This window comes from Rissa tridactyla, chromosome 2 (genome assembly GCF_028500815.1).
Source record: "Rissa tridactyla isolate bRisTri1 chromosome 2, bRisTri1.patW.cur.20221130, whole genome shotgun sequence".
Taxonomy (NCBI): domain Eukaryota; kingdom Metazoa; phylum Chordata; class Aves; order Charadriiformes; family Laridae; genus Rissa; species Rissa tridactyla.
In genome coordinates, this window is record NC_071467.1 from 221509 (window position 1) to 240982 (window position 19474).

Consider the following 19474-nt stretch of genomic DNA (forward strand, 5'->3'; position numbering starts at 1 on the left):
TTCTCAAGATTTAAAAGAAAAGATCAGAGTTATGAGAAATAAGAACAGCTAGTGAAGTAATGTTTACCAAAAAAAAAAAAAAAAGTTACAAGAAATAGAGTAACTTGCAATTTCAGAGTGAAAACTGGCCTCTGACCAAAATGTTTCAAAATATCATTCCCTAAGGGTAGGCTAACCTGCTGCAGGATCCTTCAATTTTCTTCCAACATACCAATTGCCAGAATTAAATAGTTTCTATATAAGGAATAGGTGAGGCCGTTCTCAAAAAAGACAGACAACTACCACTTTGTAGTCACTCTAGGTACACCTATGCTCATTACCTTGCAAATTAGGCTACCCCCCAGAGCAATAACTTTCCACTGAGTTTATGACTAGTGAGTTATATTCCTGGGTCTCTGAGATATTTTGAAAGAGCAGAGTTCTTCCCCTAGTTCTCTAGTTGCCTCCCGTGCTGGATACCCCTCCACCTCAACAGTATCGCTCTCAAGAATGGAAATCACACTCAGCTTCCTCTGCCCTTCTGCCCTGGTGCCATCTTGCCTCCCCACCCTTCCCCACATTGCCTGTCCTGTGGCCAGTCTCACCTGCTGATTACTAGGAGAATAGGGGGTTTCACGCCTGGAATTTCCTGTCCCAGACTCGCCCGCAGGAGCCTGAAAGAGAGAAGACAAAGCTAGATAGTTACTGTACAGCAGCAACTTCCACGTCTCTCCCTTAGCAGTGAGACCGGGAGGCAAGGGAGACCACCGACATCCAGCCCGAGGCCAACTGTGGGCCACCTCGCCGCGAGAGAGCGGAGTTAGCAACGGGCCCAACAGCAGATGTCAAATGGCAGAAACTTGCAAAAAGCACTAGAAACAGCAAGGGAATGACATGAAACGTTCATATGCAAACACCCTGCAAGGCCAACTGAGTCAGGTTAAAGCCTTCCGCCTTGTAAGACGTCCCCAAGAACCCTCCCCCACAACTTCTCTTCAGCCCTCCACAGCCTGGGCCACAGTCTAGGCAAACCTGTTGTATAGGCACTAAGCCACCCCAGCTGAAAGGAGACAAGACTCATCCCCAGCCACATCCCTTGCTGTTGGCCTACTGGTAGCACCTTTACAAGCAGCCCAGAGCACAGGGAAGACCAGGCTCCCGCCCCTTCCACAGGAACCTACGATCACCAGTGCTCAGGCTGAGCCACCCCAACAGCTACAGCAAGAGAGCACAGTCCCAGTAAGTACCTGCAGCCTGTCCACAGGATAAAGGAGCATGATTTAAAAAGTATTTTAGATGCCTTAGTGGTGGGGATTAGTGGTGGAAACAGGTCATTTGGGATTTAGAGAACTGTTTAAGCAAATCTAGGGTTCTGAAATCATTGATACCGTATCCATGCACTAGTGAATCATGTTCATTAGATTCAAGTCAGCCTTGGGCAATGGTATTTCTACTGACCAAGCCAGGAGATGTGATACGAAGTTTACGCTGGAGCACAGAAAACATCTGATCCTTCTTAGCACTGTAAAGACAGCGAGCGTAGCAGTGTCAACTGCTCTGCTTCCATGCCTCCACAGCAGAGAGTCCTCAGTCACCCTGCCTCTGGCTACTGCTACCCAAGTCTTCCCGTGCGCCAACACACGCGCTCACCAGTCCCCAAGGAAGAAGCTTTGTACAGTACTGTTTTTCAGGGACTTCAGCTCCCTGACCCAGCTGACACATGACTGCTCCAGTTCTGGTGTCAGCACACAGGAGCAGAATGTGCAGACAGGGGGAACTGATCCCATTTGACACCAACCTGGAATGAGATTAGCTCCAGCTCACTGTGACACCCACCTCAGATTGGTGATAGTTGACCTGCAAAAAGGGTCAGTGCTTTGTGACCGCTGCTTTTTTGATCTTCTGAACTCTAAAGCTGGATGTCTGTAATGTCCAAACCACAGCCTTTGACTTTTAATATACTGAGATGTTACAGAGATTCAACTACATGCCTTGCTCTACGCTTATCTGCCTACGCATCTGTGAAAAACAAATTCTCACCAAGGAACTAGGCTAAAAACATCGAAGAGAACTACAGCTGGGTGTTGGCTGGTTGGTTTGTTTTTTCTTCTGTGTGTGTGGGCTGTTTGTTTGCGGTGTTTTGCTTCTCTGGCTTTTCAGACATCCGAAAGGGCTGAGAAAGGAAGGGAAGAGCGGTGTGGGGCTAATCTGGAACATAATGTCTTTGGGTCTAGTCCTTGCTCTGCCACAGGCTTCCTGTGCTAGAGTGAGAAAGTTAAATACAAACAGATTTCCCAGAGCAGAAAGCAAAGTTCTCCCTTGAAATCTGAAAGTCTAGATATACTGAAACAAGTCACTTCAAGGAACAGTGTGCTCCGGGGCTGTAGATAATAACTATGTCAGCTGTGCTGCCTCTTACTTTTCAGCAGTCTAAGAACGGCTGTCTTTGTTCATTCTTCTACCAGCCCTGCCAGCTCCCCACACAACCACCGCAGGCAGGGAACGCTGCTGCTCCCAGCCTGACTCCTGCCCACACAAAGGGACATGGGGGATGCCACAGAATGAGAATTGTCTCGGTTGGAAGGGACCTTTCAGATCATGGAGTCCAACCATCAACCTGCCACTGACAAAACCATCACTAAACCATATCGCTAAGCACCACGTCTACCCGGGCTTTTCAATCCCTCCAGGGATGGCGACTCCCCCACTGCCCTGGGCAGCCTCTTCCAATGCCTGACAACCCTTTCGGGGAAGGAATTTTCCCCAATATCCATCCTAAACCTGCCCTGGTGCAACTGGAGGCCGTTTCCTCTTGTCCCATGGCCTGTTCCTTGGGAGAAGAGCCCGACCCCCCTGGCTGCCCCCTCCTTTCAGGGAGCTGCAGAGAGCGAGAAGGTCTCCCCTCAGCCCCCTTTTCTCCGGGCTGAACACCCCCAGCTCCCTCAGCCGCTCCTCACCAGCCTTGTGCTCTAAAGTCTCTAAGTCCCCTCACATCCCGCCGCCCCTCAGCGGGACTCAGCAGCAGGCACGCTGGGCAATAACGGGGGTACATTAGTGGCTGGAAGACAATTCACGACCGTCAGCGACTGACAGCCTCTGCAGGCAAAGGACACATGTTAGGTGGGACCGGCCCCGGCATGGGCCTCGTGCTGCCCGGCGTCGGGTCCGGTGCATGCGCAGGGGTTTAGTAGGACACGGGTGGCCTCGACTGCGTGAGCGCACGCCATACACAGCATGCCATGGGACTGCTTGCCTTGGAGTAAAGGTTGGTCTTCAGCACTCCCCCCCTGCCATAGCCCAGGGGCGGCCCCCCCAGGCAGGCCTTGCCTGCTGCCTTCCCCTTGCGGTTTGCCACCACAAAGGGGTTCTCACTGAAGAGGATGGGCTGGGAGTCGATCATGCACTCTTGCTCTGGCGTCTTTGGCATCTGGTCCTGGGACAAGGGGCCACCCGTGGGATCCTGCTCGTCCAACTGGGGCTTTTCTGCCCTGCTGGCGCACTGGTCAGGTGGAGCAGGGTCCTGAGGAGGGCCAGCCACGCTTCCGATGATGGGGCTGGCGGCTGTATCGGGGCATGAATCCCGGCTGTCCTGTGCCACCGGCAGAGACAGCAGAGCGCAGTCGCCCTCCATTCTGGAGCTGGCCTTATTATACTGAACAAGCTGAGAGGAAAACAAAAGGGTCAGAAAGAGACAAGGAGAACAGAGTAAAGGAGAAGAGGGAGAAAATACAGAGCTGATGCTGAAGGACAGGGGAGAGAAGAATTCGAGTACTAATGCCCACATGACCACCCCTTCCCTCTCTCCTCCTCCATCACCAGTCTTGTGATGATCCCAAATGCTACTTCCAAGAAAGGACCTTGCAATACAGACACCCAGTAGCTGACAGCACGAGCACGCTCCCCGCACTCTTCCATCTCGTCCGCATTCCAGCCTGCACTCCAGCAGCTCGCCAGGAATGCTGCTGCTCTCCGGCAAAACCGACTGCCAAAACCCGCACCAGCACACGTCCTCTCCCACCTCGCTGCAGCGCATCCTCAACTCCACTCCACCACCACATGGCCCTACATTGACTGTCCCAGCCCAGCACACTTCCAAGCAGCTCCAGCACTGTCACACAGAATAACATCTGCCACCTCGCTCCAACGCCCTTCCATACAGTTACACAGTCACCACCATATCATCTACCCCATGCTGTTCCATCACACCTGCACAGGCAAACATGCCTTTATGGCCCCACTTCATCAAAATACACACCAATAATTAACAGACAGCTAAATAAGGGCTAACAGAGCACAGATCCCTTTGAGCGCTCCTAGCGAAGGCAGGACTGAAACAGAGCTCCAGTTCTGCCTAGGCTCAACTTGCACCCAACCAAGATGAAGCACTGACCTTTCCTCTTGTAATACTATAAAAGAGAGTTTGTTACCCCAGCCAAAGCCTTCTTTTAGGGAAGCAGAGATAATCGGAGAGCAATGATCAAATCTCCTTCTATCCAAGTGCCTGCCAGGGAGCAGAAAGACCTCTTCTGCTCAGAGCACATTCTCCAACTCCTGTGTCATGGCAGCATTCACAAAAATAGCTCTGAAGGGCTGGGTGGGCTGGTGACTACAATGGCAGCTGAGAGGCTCAGGAATTCCTGAGGCCCTCCCCTAACCCCCCAACCCCAACCCAACCTAAAGCAGTGGTTGGCAGAGCCCTGGCTCGTATCATATTTCTGCAGACAGCGAGGCCTGTGCTACCCTTCGAAATTTTGCTATTGTAGCTATGTGACTTTTCACTGACAAAAAACCCTACCAAGAAGCCCCCAAATTCCAACCTTCTCTTCCCAGAGTGCAATAAAGTACACTAGCAAGAGCTGTAGTGCATGTAAAGCTATGCCAGGCAAAAAGTACTTTATTATTTGCTCAGTGGGGATGCTGTAACGAAAACCCGGCCAGCAATCCACCACCGCAAAGCGGGTCTGTTGGTCCTTCGGCCAGGCCCCTCTGACGGCGCCGCTGTTTCCCTCGCCAAGCAGAGGAGCACAGACCCTGACCAGCCCGGCTTCCAGGTGAATCCCACCACCACCAAGGCCTGCTTTGGGAAAAACAACATTTTGGGGGTACTGTGGAGATGGGCACCTCACTAAGACTGCATGAAGTCTGACAGTCCACGGGGAGCCTCAACGCCTGTTTTGTTCATGGACGTGACTGGAACCAAGCTTCGTCTACCCCTCGCTTTAATCTCCAGCGCTTCTGCTGCAGCGGCATATTCCAGTGCAGGATGCCTCGCTGCCTCTGCCTCACAGTGGGCTATTTTTATCAGACAAGCAACAACTTCTATTTTGGGTAAGCAAAGACTTTGGCAATGCAATGTGCTTTTCCCAGCCTTGCCTCTGTCACTGCCCAGCCCAGCAGACAGGACCATCGTGTTCTACCCCGCGCCCTCCAAGGCAGACACAGAAGAAATGCATTTGCAGTTCCGATCCGTCACTTTGCTCCAGAGACTGAAACAAATCTGATCTGAAAACTAATGAACAAGTACAGAGAAAGAATCAATGGCTAGAAATTGAAGAGAAATAGCTTCAGACTAGAAAGTACAGACTGTTAATTAACTAACCACGGTGAGACGCTACTGAGAGATGTAAAGTCTTGTCTGTTTCTTAGAGTCCAGAAAGCAAAACTAGTTTGTAAATGGTTTGCTGTGTCTAGATGCAGTAATTCACAGGTACGGTTTCCAAGCCTGTACTCTGCAGAAGACAGGGACTATAATGGCTCTTTTATTACTGCGATAGCAGCATCCAGACGCTGTAGTGCATGGGGTACGCTGCAGATGCCAGTTACTGAGACGCCGGCACAGCCGCAGGGCATCACCGAGACAAGCATTCTCATACAGCTTTCAACTGCAATTTTTCAGTTGGGGTTTTAAAAGTATACAAATAAAACAGGCTTGAAAAGTAAGCCTTTGTTAAATCTTGCTCACAAAAGGACCAATACACAGCAATACAGATTAATCCAAGATGGACAGACATCTGCCCCCTTCTTTGGGGGAGATTCTCGGGGAATTATCATGACAAATTCCAGCCGCAATTCACAGCAGTCGCGACAGAGGTCTGCACCTCCTCCTGTTCAACAGTGCGAGGAACGGAAGGCCCTGCAACACCCCTGCAGGGAGCTATAGGGGAAGAGAAGATACGTAGACACCGTTTGGAGGAGAATTTGTGCGGTGAGAAAGTTGGCCTAGAGACAGAAAGAAAGGAAAAAATACTACAGGAACCGGGAAACAGTCATCCTAACCCAGTGAGACTGCCTGGAGATAGACAACCTGTTAATTGAACCGCATGCTTTTCTGCTGGCTGGCCTGATCCATGTGTGGCTCTTCCAGGCAGTCACCACACCGGCGAGGTGCAGCCCCCGAAGGAACACCAGAACCGTACCTCCCCATACTCACCATCTAGGCAGACATGTGTCTTCAAACAGAACAAAGACAGGGTTGGGCAAATGACAGCTGGAAAAAGACAAACCTGGGCACCAACCGGCCCTTCCCCTGAAATGGGACATTTATAGATGCCGCCCATACACCCCGGCATTCCAGCGTGTTCGGCCCCACATTCCAGTGCCAAGCGTTCCTGGGCTGACACGGGCTGCTGAGGCACAAGCTCCCAAATGCTGCTCTCTCTGGATGACACAAGGGCTGTCCAGCAAAGAGGCAGCTGCTCGCGTGGGGCTGTCTCTCCCCTTGTTTCCAGATACTAAGTTACACTAAGAGATGCTAAAAATACGTTAAACCTTTTCCTGATAATACTTTTCTGTGTGAACAGCCAAGAGAGAAAACGCAAGAGCTGGGGATTATGGGGAGGAACAAAGGGAGACAAAGCTGGAGACGAAGCAGGGCTCTAATCCGTGTGAGAGGAGAAAAGCAAGAGGGCCTGAAGTCAATGAGAGGAGGGATGAGTAGGTGAGGAGACCCATCCGGATGGAATGAGATGGAGACAGTAAAGGTAAAAGGATCCTGAAATGATGGAACGGGAGTGCAGAATCTGATGGTGACAGCAAAGGTGGTCTCGTTACAAGAGGAGGAAAGGAACGGAGGTGAAGACTGAGGATGTCTGTGAAGGAGCAGGCAGGAAGCCAGTGCAACAGGGATGATGCAGGGAAGATAAATCAAGACTGAGGGAGCCAAAGATGGAGAGGTGAGGTGAGGTTTTACACAACACAGGAGAGACGGATGACTTTGTAACCTGTGAAGTTTGTGAATTCTGGATTTTCTACTGGCTGAGGTGCCACATATCCCACATTAGGGACTGAAATGCAGGTCACGGGCAGAAATGCAGGTCCAAGGCTGTGTCAGGGCTAAGTCGCGATATGCAATCACTGCCACTTTGACTTTTGCAGTCCTAGATGGATCTTGACTTTAATACTTCTGGTGTCAGCACCCTGCATCCCCCGCTCCTTCCTGAACACCATCCCACAATGAATTTACAGCTAAGCTGCGCACAACATTGTCACCTTCTGTGTTGGGAAGAATCCTCCCTTCCCTCCTCTGCAGCTTTCAGTAGTTGTCTCCTTCCATGGTAAATCCCCTGCACACTCCCATTCCCATCCACCCTTCTCTCCTGCTGGGCTGTCCTTTCTGCCTTGTTCGAGACACTTCCTTCTGCATCTCGGCAATTACACAGGGCCACCTCCCTTTACAAAGTGGAAAGCAACCCGTCTCTCTGCTCCCCTCACTTTCTTATCCTAGTCTTTCTTTTGTGGCTACCTCCTGTTCCAGACAGTGTAGAAGTCTACCACAGCTCCGCTTCCCAGTTTTCCTCTGCAGAGAGTACCACCATCCCTCACCATCAGGGCGCAAGGAGAGGGGTAACGGAACAACCACGGCTTCCCCACATCTCGACAGCCCCTCACTTACAGTGCGATTGACTCTCTGTAAGCCACTGCTGGGCAAAGCAGCCAGGGTCCGATAGTCCAGTCTCAAAGGTTCGCTGGTGACATTCTGGAGAGGGGCAAGGGGGGGAGCAAAAAAACACAAACACCAGGAATAGATCAGGCCACAAGTCAACTAAATCAACCAGACAGAGCAATTAAAAGGAAACCACCCCTAGAAATAACCAAGGCCTTATCTCCAAACTCTGCAGAAAGTTCCCATTGCCTGGAAATGAAGCTGGAATTGTTCCAAACAGAACCAAGGGGGCCCATGACAGAGGCCAGGCTTGAGAAATACCAGAGACCAGGTCACTCTGGGCCCTTGGTCACCCACTGGTGCACTGACCCCCACCACTCCTCCTGCCCCCATGGGCACACATCCACTCCCGCGTAGGGGGAGCGGAGAACGTGACATACATACCAGTTTTCTCCAAATAGCACCCAGAAAGGCTTCCAGGCTGGATTTGGAGACATTTGAGAGCGCAAATCTACAATTCCTCTACAGTATCTTTTCTTAACTCACACTCATTGTATAATTTTGTTTGATTTCACTTCCCATTTTCATTTGTCTGCCTTTCTAATTCTAGCCATTGTTTTTCACCATTCCTTCCTCAAACACATTACAGATTTCTTAATTTCTGATACCTTCTCTTACACCCAAAAGTCAAGTCTTTGGTGGTGGGGCAGAGTGGAGAACAGAAGTTATGGGGAATGAGCATTTTTAGACATTTCCCCAGTCTTCAAGTCCAGTTGTGGCCCTTTTCTGCAGCTCTCCAGCCCTCCCACCATGCTCCTCACCTCTGCCTCCTCCTCAAGCTGCTGTGTGGCTGCCTCCCGCTCCCTACGCATCCACTCCTTCCATGAGACAGGACAGAGTCAGAGCAGCATCCAAGCGGCGCAGGCAAAGAGAGAGGGAAAGAGGTCAGCACCATGCTGGGCAGTGACTCCAGAGGGGGGACAGAGGAGCACGGACAGCACTGGCGCCAGGAGAGTGAGCGCAGAAACCCAGCACGTACGTGGGGAAAGAGGAGCTGGAATTCTGCACGAGCTCAGTTATCGCCAGCAAAACAGAGGGGAACAGACACCCCGAACAACACAAGTCAGGGCGTCCCCAGGGAGGGGAAGAGAGCAGATGTCTCTAAGATCCTCAGCAGGGTCAGTCCTGGGGAAAAGAAACGGCAGCTAAAGCCCCCCTCCCCACCCCAAGCACAAGCTACGCCATCACCAAGGGAAAGGAGAAGATCGCTTATTGCAACAAGAGACATCTTGACAGAGCACAGACGGGAAAGGCTGGAAGGGAATGGAAAAACAAATCTACAGAGCACAGGCCTAGTTGTCACTAAGGAAAAAGACCTAAAAAAATCACATGCTTGTTAATAGCATCACAGTCAAAAGACTATATATAGAGACAGAAACCGTATAAGCATGAGGCTGGGCTTAAAGTCCCCTGGTCAGCTCTCAGTCATTCAAGTGCAGCACAGGAATATTACAAGAGTGACCAGTGACTCATCTCACAAGCCCCAGCTACGGGCTTGCTCCCGAGCTGCAAGAGGAAGGTAATAATATGTTACTTGTCTTAAAGAATGATTTCTGTGCATTTATACTTTTGTGACTTTTTGCCCAGCACCTATGCTGCAGGGCGAGGGCCGTGGACAAAAGCAGCATCATTCTTCCATTCTACTGCGCATCGCCACCCTCCCGACCGCTCCTCCCAAACAGCAGCAACCAGATGGTGCCGAAGTCCCAGGGCTGGAGGGATGGGAGGTGGAAGGCATCTGAGAAACAGAGAGGGAGCTAACTGAAAATTCTGATAAGCACCTGGGCCATTCTCTTCAAAAGCTTCTGTGCATTACCACTAGCAAGTAATCAGTGTCCCACATCACACCCCCCATCTCCAGACAATAATGAGCAACATGAGAAGACACTAATGCTCTGGAAGATCACACGATCCAAAGGGATATTTAGGAATGTTTAAGCTAAAGTCTATTCTGAATCTGGTTATGCTTATTTTGGACAAGTGTTAGCTGCAAGGCGAGTGTTCAAGCTGACAGTATGTGATCCTTCTCTGAGGTCTTAAGCTGAAGAGAGAAATTGCGCCAGCCAGCCCAGATGGAGCTCTGGAATGTTCAAAGTTCATCTCTAACAACATCTGGAGAGCCCGAGGAAGCTCTGGATTAAGACTAGAAAAATAACTGCAGCTACAGAGTTGGGACAGTGAAATGCACCATGAATCAGTCCATGGAGATCTGGAGTTACTACTATTGCTACCAGAAACTGAATTACCAAAGAACTGAACTGGAGAGCTGTGTGCAGCGAGTGCAGCAGTGGTACTTGAAAACCTCTACAGGGCTAACGGTGAGTATAGCAAAGCCAAAATCCTTCCCATTTCTTCAGTTCACAACCTTATTGTAAGGAGATCTCTATCACTCGTTTGATCTCTATCACTCTTGTGCAAAACTGAACATGAAACACTGAAGTATTAGAGGAAAGGTCCAAAAATGGTGACACAAATAGTATTAGTCAGGATCTGGCACTGAGGTAGGAACTTCCTACAGCATTACAATGACTACCACACAGTGCTGGCTCCATCACTGGTATAAATTTAGTTATCAAAACCGGTATTAGACACAGAATCCCAGTTTCAAGGTCACGCTAAAAGGCAACAATAGAAAAACGCGTCTTTGCTGTTAGGTCTCAGGCCATGGATCCCGAGATGTCAGAGGAGCCTGGAGCATCCATTGCTACCTCCTCCTAGTACACTAATGGAAGGGGCACCAAAAAATATGACATCTTTTAAAGGCAGAGGCAATTCTGGAGGGGAGTCCTGGTCTCTGCTGATCACTAGGCTACAGGCGTATGCTTCTCAGCTCTTCAGAGGCTGGGACAGACAGCACTGTAATTATACTAAGCCAGACTATAGTGAGAGAAAAGGCAGTATATGGGAATGTGGACCTTAGAAGTCCTTACATACACGTTACTGCAACCTCAGAATATTGCTTTAAAATCTATCAAAAGTAAAACATCCAAGAAAGATGAACCACAATTACTGTGTATTGTTCAGCCTCCAGAAATAATATTTGTTACAAGATGCCCACCATTGTTTTGAAATATTGCTGATGGCTGAGTGACTAGTTATTGCTAAGTTTTTTTCTTTTAAATTAACCATTTTAATTACATTTCAAGTTCAAATTTTCCATTAAAAGCTATCATAATGCCATCAGCACTTTTTAAAATGAGATATGGCCAAGGTTACATCACCAAACATAAAAATTTTTCTGTTTTTTGACAAAGTCTCTGAGGTATTTTTAAGTAATCTCAGCACAAATTTTGGAAAAGCCTTTATCTACCCAAGACTGAACTAATGTAATCTGCTCAGACAGAGCAGCATGGGTTTGGGGCCAGACTTGCTCTTGGTTTATGCAGAGGTGTTAGAAATACTGTAATGAGTTAAAGTACCTGAAGTCTCCTAGAGCATTCAAATCCATATGCTACCAAAACAAAACTGGTAGGAATACCTTTGCTGTAACAGTAACTCTGCAAAATCAGGTTTTCTGAAACTACAACAAACCACCCTCAGTTCCTTCCTAGGAAAGGAATAATTTATTTTATAGGAAAAACCTAAATCTGATGTAAATTGGCTCTGCTCTGAGCTGAACCGAGGTCCCTTCCTACCCAAATTATTCATAGAATGGTTTGAATTGAAGGACCTTTAAAGGCCATACAGTCCAACCCCCCCATAATGAGCAGGGGCATCTTCAACTAGATCAGGTTGCAGATTATTCTACAAGGCCATTCCACTGGAAGCATTCTCACCTAAGTACAGATCGCAAACACCATCAGAACACCTTGCAGATACTTAGGACAGAAATCCCTTGGCTTATTCCTGTACGTGCTGACATCAGTCTAAGCTGTAGGCCAGCAAAGTAAAGCTTCCAAAGGGACTCTGCAACACACTGCACCCCTTTTGTCCCTCTGCTCCAGCCTTTTGTAAAATCGTACCCTGCGTAGTCCATTGCATCGCTGACAGCAAGGCCATACAGCCATTTTCATGTTCCTTGCTCTGTCCTCCTACGGTCTGTGCCACTGACTATTCAAAACCTTGACCCTTTTTTCCAAAACAAGTAAAATCTCAAGTGTTAACTAAATTATAAAGATCACCTCCATCCAGAACTGCCAACATAACTACACAGTTGTCGGGTAGCAGATGTAAAAAAGTGATTACAATTACAGAAAGAATGTAGAGAAACATCAGGTGTATCTAAATTGGAAACCTGAAGAAACACCTGCAAAATGTACATATACGTATCTGCCAGAGCAGATTCCTTACTGACAATACTGAGGAATTCCATTTTCCCTCATATTCCAAAAGAATCTGACTGAATAAATTACAGTTTTAAAAGGAATAACTAGAAAACCCAAGCCCTCGAGGGGCTTGACTCTGCTAATCTGTTCCTGTGAAAGGCTGAAACAGTAGGCAGAAATATAAAAACCTCATAATGAATCATAAAAATGATCATGTAAACTGAGGAGCACAAACTTGTGACTGATTAACAGTGCCACTTCTTCAGTTCAGGGCAACTTTGAGCTGTGCATTCTCATTTTTGCTCATAAAAGCTCTGTCAGGTTGTGGAGTGCTGTGTAGGGAGAAGTGATTAAATGTGGGACTTCCAAGCTAACAGGCCATTTTTCTCAAAGATGCAGCTTGGCCAGAAAGTACCATCAGGTAACAAAGACGAGCTCTGTAAATAACAGAAGAGTACTGCCAAAGAGGTACACAGGAAGGTATGGCAAAGCCAAAAAGCAGCTAGAGTAACCGAGCAGTGCACTATGAAGAGAAGGCCCAAAGCCCCCCAAGGCATTAACGACGGGGTAGAGACAATCTGTGCCACCTTCCTTAGGGCTCACAGGCTCGGCAGAACCGCTGCCAAGAACAGATTCTGCTACATGAAAAATCTCTCACCACTTTCTCCATTTCTTCTCTCTCCCACTGAGTTGCTTCTCTCACCATTTCCATCTCCTAGGAGAGACCAAAGTTAGAGCTGCTTCACCCAATGCTCTCTGCCCACTCGGAGCACCGCTAACCTCATGAAGATTTCAGAGTCCTGTCCTAGTGCATTCCTGATGAAGGTGCTGGACCTGCCGACCCCATAAAAAGGAAGTCCACAACCCATTATATGTTGCAGATTCCATGCACCATGGGAGACCAGAGATTTTCAGAAACTTTTTCCACTCCATAACATTCTCCCAGTTGTAGCCAGAATACCCACCTTCTGTAGGATCTCCAGTTCCTCAGGGCTTAAATCCCGATCAATAGAAGAGATACTTTCCAGGCTATTCTTGCGCCCGATACCAGCAGCAAAAGGGTTTGCAATAATTCCTGGGGACATCTACAAAACAAAAGGGCAATAAAACATGGTGGAAGCCCACAGGGTGCCATACAAAAAAATTCCATGTCCTGGGCTCCCAGATCCAGAGTACCAAGATGATCCCAGGCAAGTCAGAACTCTTTGACAACCTGAAACCTTATTTCAGCTGTCGATTACTCAAGGAACTTGAGGTCTAAAGAAAGATGAATTTACATTGAAACAGCTACAGAAAGAGGATAAGGTGACCAGCAACTGGGCACACGTTCCAGTGGAGAATAAAAAAGCTTACTTGCTAAGCCTTGAAAAATGACAGCACAGGATTGCTACAGGTTAAGTGTTTCTCTGCAGGAAAAGGTGAACACCAATAAACAGACAGACAATTTACTTTAAATATAACATTGGCACAAGAGAAAAATAGGCATAAATAGCCTGGTGAAAATTAGCTCGAAAACTACATTACTAACCAGTGCAGTGATACTGTGAAACAGCTCTGTTATCAGCAGAAGAGAGACAGTTTTTAGAGACCATTGCTTCTATGAACTGGCAACCACCTGTTCATACAGCAGGAGACCAGACTTTGAAATCTGGGACCTGGAAAAAAAAATCTACAGCAAACGGTCAGAAAAATCCATCAATCTACTACGAAGACAGAGGTGGGATCCTTGTGGTGCTGGTCACTACAAGGGCACCCTGCACTTCAGTTCTCACCTCAATGGCAGCTGCAGCCTTGGGGTCGAAGCCATCGCACACCAGCACAAGGAGCGCGTCGCCCACACTGCGGAGTATCTGCACTGCTTCCGTGTGCGTCATTCCCAGCAAACTCTGGTGGTTCACCTCCAAGATCCGCATTCCCACCTTCAGACGGCCATCCCGGGCCGCAGCCCCAGAGGAGCTCACCTATAACAAACGGGGGTATCAAGATATCACCTCGGGGGCAACAGAAGATTAAGGAGCATGGGACCATCAGGAGGAAGGAATGCGAGAGGACAACATACAAAGTAAACAGGGAGAAAAGGCTGCGGCTACATGTCAGGGAAAGCATCTGGAAGTACGCGTATATACTTACAGAGAGGGTAGGAAAGGAAGAACGTGTACAGTTTGGTAGAGGAAACGGGTGTGGAAGGTATCTCTTATGGGAGATAAAAAGAATCCGTATTTGAAATGTGTTGTCCCAAGGAAAGAAACTGCTTTTGTTTTGTCAATGAAGCAGGTGAGAAAGCAAGCTCTTGCATCTATGATTATCTTCCCAGAAAGGAAAGTGTAATAAATTTTGTTGGGAGAGACACAGAAAATGCAAGCATAAGGATAATTTTTGTGGATAGAGATAAATAAGGCATATAGACTTCCACTGTCTTTGTGGTAAGAGACAGGCGTAACAAATTACGCATGTCTGTCATTTTCCATCCCCTCTTTCAGAGAAATAACATGTAACTCCTATTTTCTTTCTTCAGCAGGTCACAAGAACTTACACTCGCCTCACACAGACAAGCTGTGAGCAGGGCAAGCAGCCGCATGCAGCATATCGGTAAGGCACACGGAAGCCAGAGTTTGTCTTAAAGAGCGCAAGCATCTACCTTTGTTTGAGGAGAGAATGGAAGGGCATGCTTTGCCACCAGCGGCAGTAAAGGCAAGGAGTTTTATTCATTTTTTTCCCCTTTGGAACAGGGAAAAGAGACTGCAGGACTTGCTGTGCATACAAAGTGAAAGAGAAGAGAAGGAAAAGGGGAATTTGGGAAAGGGGAAATCCCAAAAAACCACCCCAGACACATGCAAACTTGAGGCTGAGGAGAAATTTGCAAGCTGGGGAAGTGAGAAAAAAATTGAAAAATGGCGACAGGCCAAGCTACTGTCGGGAACCAGACAGAAATACAGGATACAACTTAAAGTGCCTTCGGAAAAGGAACAGAATCACCAAACGGGCATTACTTTTTCTAATGGGAAACCAAAAAGCCTGTAACAAAATGGGATGTACACGCAGTCAGGCCAGACCAAGTGGAGACCTTGGTATGTCTGGAAAACAGGCAGACCTCACTGGAACACCGGAGACAGACAAACGGCTTCGATTCAAAGGCCCAGTCCCAAAGCCCAAGAACCAACATGACTTTACAAAGCTTTACAAAGAGAACCACGACCAGCGCTACAAAGGGCTGCGCAGAAAGGGTAAGTCACTGTCAGGGATCTCAAGCAAAGCCTGTAGGTCCATGACAGACGAACACAGAGAGCACAAGGGCACACAAGTTGGTTGCTGGGTGGGGGAAACGCAGGAACACACATGATGGGCTGTCAAGGAACGATGGGAACATCAGAGGAGGGAAAGAAAGAAAGGAATACTGCACACCACGTATTACTGGGATCAGAGAGGCAAAAAACCCACAACAAGCCAAAGGCATGGGTGTTTTCTGGATTTATGAGAGCTGTTTGGAGAAAAGACAACAGATGTATGTTTAATAAAGTACCTGTAAAAACAGGAGAAAAAAATGCTGCATGCATTTTTTTATTTTATTTTTTTTTTTAGGTTTGGGAGGAGGGAAAGCAGCCATGCATGCCTACGCATAATTTCTTCAGGGCTGTAAGGGAAAACATTTGGGGGTGTGTGAGTGCGTGTGCATGCACAAAAATGGTGACATGCAGCTGAATGGAAAAAGACGGAGTACTCACAATTTCTTTTCCAGGGAGAGCAAGTGCATAAGTGTGACAGTAGAACACCCAGAAATAATGGGAGGAGGTGAAGTTAATGTAGAAAAATGTCCTTAATGGCAACTGTCGTCTGTATTACTGATATGTCACCGAGGGACGCTGAGCTATCCCCATTGAGACAGATCACAAATTTCAGATTTTAGATCTAATTTATACTTCTCGTGGTATTCAACTTGTAACACTTCATGAAGAAGGTTTTAGAAAGGAAGAACCAGATTACAACTTTTTAAAAAAATGACAATTAAGTGACTCATGGAAATGCAAATTAAGGAAAACTAAGGAGAAAGAAAGTAGTAATCAGACATCCAAAGACGAGGAAGAAGAAAAAGCACTGCTTTGTCTCTCAGTTACTGGAAATATACAGACAAAACAAGAGAAGCAGGAAAAACACTCTGGTTAGGACAGATAAGAGAGATCAAGCTTAAGTAATACGGTTGAAGGGAGAGCAGAAAAGTTCAGTGCTTTGGTTCTCCACAGGCTAAAACAACTACTATTAAAGGAAAAGAGGGGGAAGGGGGAAACTAACCCTGCAATGGGGCTAAACTGTGAGCCTTCCAAACCCCTAAATGCGGTAACACTGGAAGGAAATAAAAACAAACCTTATCATTAAAAATAATTGTATGTTACAATAATGTTAGGTTTTCTTTTACTACTATTACAAATATTGCAGTTGAACGTGCAACTATTACGTTGATAAAGTGAATTTGCTCTTTTAACTTTAAAACTCAGATAACGAAGTTATATCCACTTAATAACAAATGCTGAGTATTCCCTTTCTTTGAAAGTAGCCAATCATCAGAAAGGGTTAACTGGCAATTATGGAGAGTCCACCATCCCACGAGGATTATTAAGACCTCTACAGCTAAGGCAGTTTCTGCCCTACCGTACCAGCTAAAGAGGGCACCAGCGACGCTAATGTGAGCGTACAGAGTCTCCCTTTGGTCAGCAGCAAGACCAAAAATTACACAACTTGTCACTGTGCTCAGTTGCTAACAAGAAAGAAGAGGCAATAGTTTTTGGTAAGGGTCAGGAGGAGCATACGCTTATACACAGTATATTGTTGAAAAGGAAGTATGTGTTACTTCTTGGGGAAAAGTGACATGACAAATAAGTTTGCACAGAAGCAGTCATTTATAAAGGAAAAGGAACAAAATTACACACGCGGTGCATGGCACAGGAGGAAAGGTGAGCAATTCATAATGCGTTCAATGAAAGGAGGACAGAGCATGCATGTCTGAGTGGGCAGGAAGGCCACAAGCATTTGCGGGAAGCAATAGGAACAGAGGGGAAAAGGGGAAAAGGAAAGATGTATGGGTTCATGTTACAGAAAAAAAAAAGCAAGAGAAGAAACCAAGGCAAAATAAAAGCAAACACAGGAAATGAAAGAAGAAATTTTGGAGCTGTTGTAGAGAAGGAAATATGAAAGGAAACAGATGCGCCTCCTTCAGTGAATGGAGAATACTCCGGGAGAATTGATGTAGCCAGCAAAAAGCGCAAGGAGCCCATTGAACAAACCCCACGGAGATCACCCTTTACGGGGATCACCCTTTTCCCCAGCAGTCCTTGCATGCAGCCAAGTTGCAGAGTCAGTGTTCTGGTACCTTAGAAATGAAGATGCCTTCATCGGTGGGATCAAAGGGATTTCCAGCATGACCTTTTGCTCCACCCCGGATGCTGATGCCCAGCTTTTCTCCTGGAGCCTTTTCAATGCATATTTCCTGTAAACACAGAAAAAGCATCCTTGTTTCTGGGTCAAGCTCAGACTGGAATTGTTGAGGGAACACTCCTAGTAGGTGGCCATATTTCTAAATGCCCTGAAAAGGACACGAATTAGACCTTTCACTCATTTCGCACAGTTTATTCCTTTTGATGAGGCTCTGCCCTTTTCTGTATTTCTGTCTCCTGTTCAGATCTGGTCTTCATGAAATCTGGTAATTCTCTGATATCACCACGAGCATGGCATCCCCAGTCCTCAACTGAATAAGTACTTACAAGAGACTGGATTCTTCCACAAGAGAAGGAAATTTCAACCAGAATTTTGGTTGTGCCCTAGTTCCAGACTTCCAGCTAGAGAGGAAATTGCCTCCAAAAGTGATCCTTCTATAAAGAAGAGTGCAATTCCCCCCACTTCGCACTCAGAACCTACCTGCATACCAGGTGGTGGCGGATCTCGCCTTACTAACATAGTCAGCTCCTGGCTGTTGGAGAGCAGGGCATTCACTGCTTCCTGGTGGGTGGCATGGCGCAGGTCAATACTATTGACCTCCAGGATCCTGTCCCCTACACGGAGCCCACTGCGAGACGCCAGTCCACGGGGAATGACCTACAAAGAATCATTATGGTGTAAGGGAGAACTTTGTAGAGTGGAGTTGATGGTTGGACTCGATGATCCCAAGGGTCTTTTCCAACCTAAATGATTCTATGATTAATATTACAACTAGAGAAGGAAATTCCATCTGTCCTTGGAGAGAAACTGATTGTGTCCCTAGGCCATCCTCCAACACCCTCTGAGGCCTGTTCTGACTTCTCTCTCTGCAACCAAAGGTCCCCAAGAGGTAACGTATCTGTGGACACTGGAAAGAATGAAGATGATCTGCTTTAAAGTGTGATTCGACATGTTCTTATATTCTCATATTATCATTTTTATCTGAACCAATCCCATGTCAGCTTTTCCATTATTTTGCCTGTGACTGTAACCAGAAGACAGTTTTCTCACAAGAACTCTGAAGGAACCCAAATGTTAACCTGCAGGACTGCTGTCAGGAGTGCATCATCTACCATTACAAGTGGCCACTGTACCAGGACTGACAGTGTCAGTACAACTCCAGTCCTCAAGAATTGCTGTAGAGAGGATCTTGAGAGCTACAGAGCTACTAACCAAGAAACCTAACTTCTATTCCTGGTAAAACAATAGAGTCAACAAAGAAAGAGTAAGATCTGTGAGCACGTGGATAAAGCAGGGTTTGTTGGGTAAGAATTAGTTTGGCTTTGGTAAAAGCAAATCCTGCCTCATTGACCTGCTGAAGCACCATGAGAGAAACAATGAACATATGAAGGAAGGAATCTGGTAGACATGATTTCTGGATTTCCAAACGGCCCTTGACAAGGTCTGAAACTAAAGGCTATTAGAGAAGCTGTGTCCACCAGATAGCAGCAAAGGCCATCTTAATTGCCTGAAAGCTGGTTAAAAGAGAGGAAACAAAGGGCAGGGCTGGAGAGCTGCTGCTCAGGACACCAAAGATTCACTGGTGGAGTGCCTGAGGGATTGGTGCGGGACTGGGGTTATTCAGCGTGTCCATCTGTGACCTGAAAAAGGTAGTGAACAGTGAAATCTCCAGGTCCGCAGATGATACCGTGCTATTTCGAGCAGCCAAATACCACCCTGGTGGTGGGGAACTTCAAAAGGGGTCAAGAAAACTGAACAAAAAGACACGGCATGAGCTTCAGCAGACAATGAGTCTATGGAAAAACACTTTAAACCATGCACACACAACACTGAACTAAGAAACAGTAATTCAGGAAAGTTC

The 19474-nt window shown here is 47.2% G+C and overlaps 1 protein-coding gene across 36 annotated transcripts in view; it reads right to left on the reverse strand.

Moving 5' to 3' along the window:
* The window catches only part of SCRIB (scribble planar cell polarity protein), a 117881-nt gene that overhangs the window by 35254 nt on the left and 63153 nt on the right, over positions 1-19474 (reverse strand). For 12 of the 36 annotated variants that reach the window (XM_054189674.1, XM_054189665.1, XM_054189664.1 and 9 more), the window contains 9 exons: positions 18094-18270; positions 17549-17665; positions 13959-14147; positions 13152-13271; positions 12845-12901; positions 8683-8739; positions 7871-7954; positions 3233-3640; positions 585-653 (listed from right to left, as the gene is read on the reverse strand). In XM_054189674.1, the coding sequence (XP_054045649.1) occupies positions 585-653; positions 3233-3640; positions 7871-7954; positions 8683-8739; positions 12845-12901; positions 13152-13271; positions 13959-14147; positions 17549-17665; positions 18094-18270 (1278 nt within the window). The remainder of the gene's footprint in view (positions 1-584; positions 654-3232; positions 3641-7870; positions 7955-8682; positions 8740-12844; positions 12902-13151; positions 13272-13958; positions 14148-17548; positions 17666-18093; positions 18271-19474) is intronic. The other 24 variants (XM_054189689.1, XM_054189681.1, XM_054189680.1 and 21 more) reach the window with 12 other exon arrangements.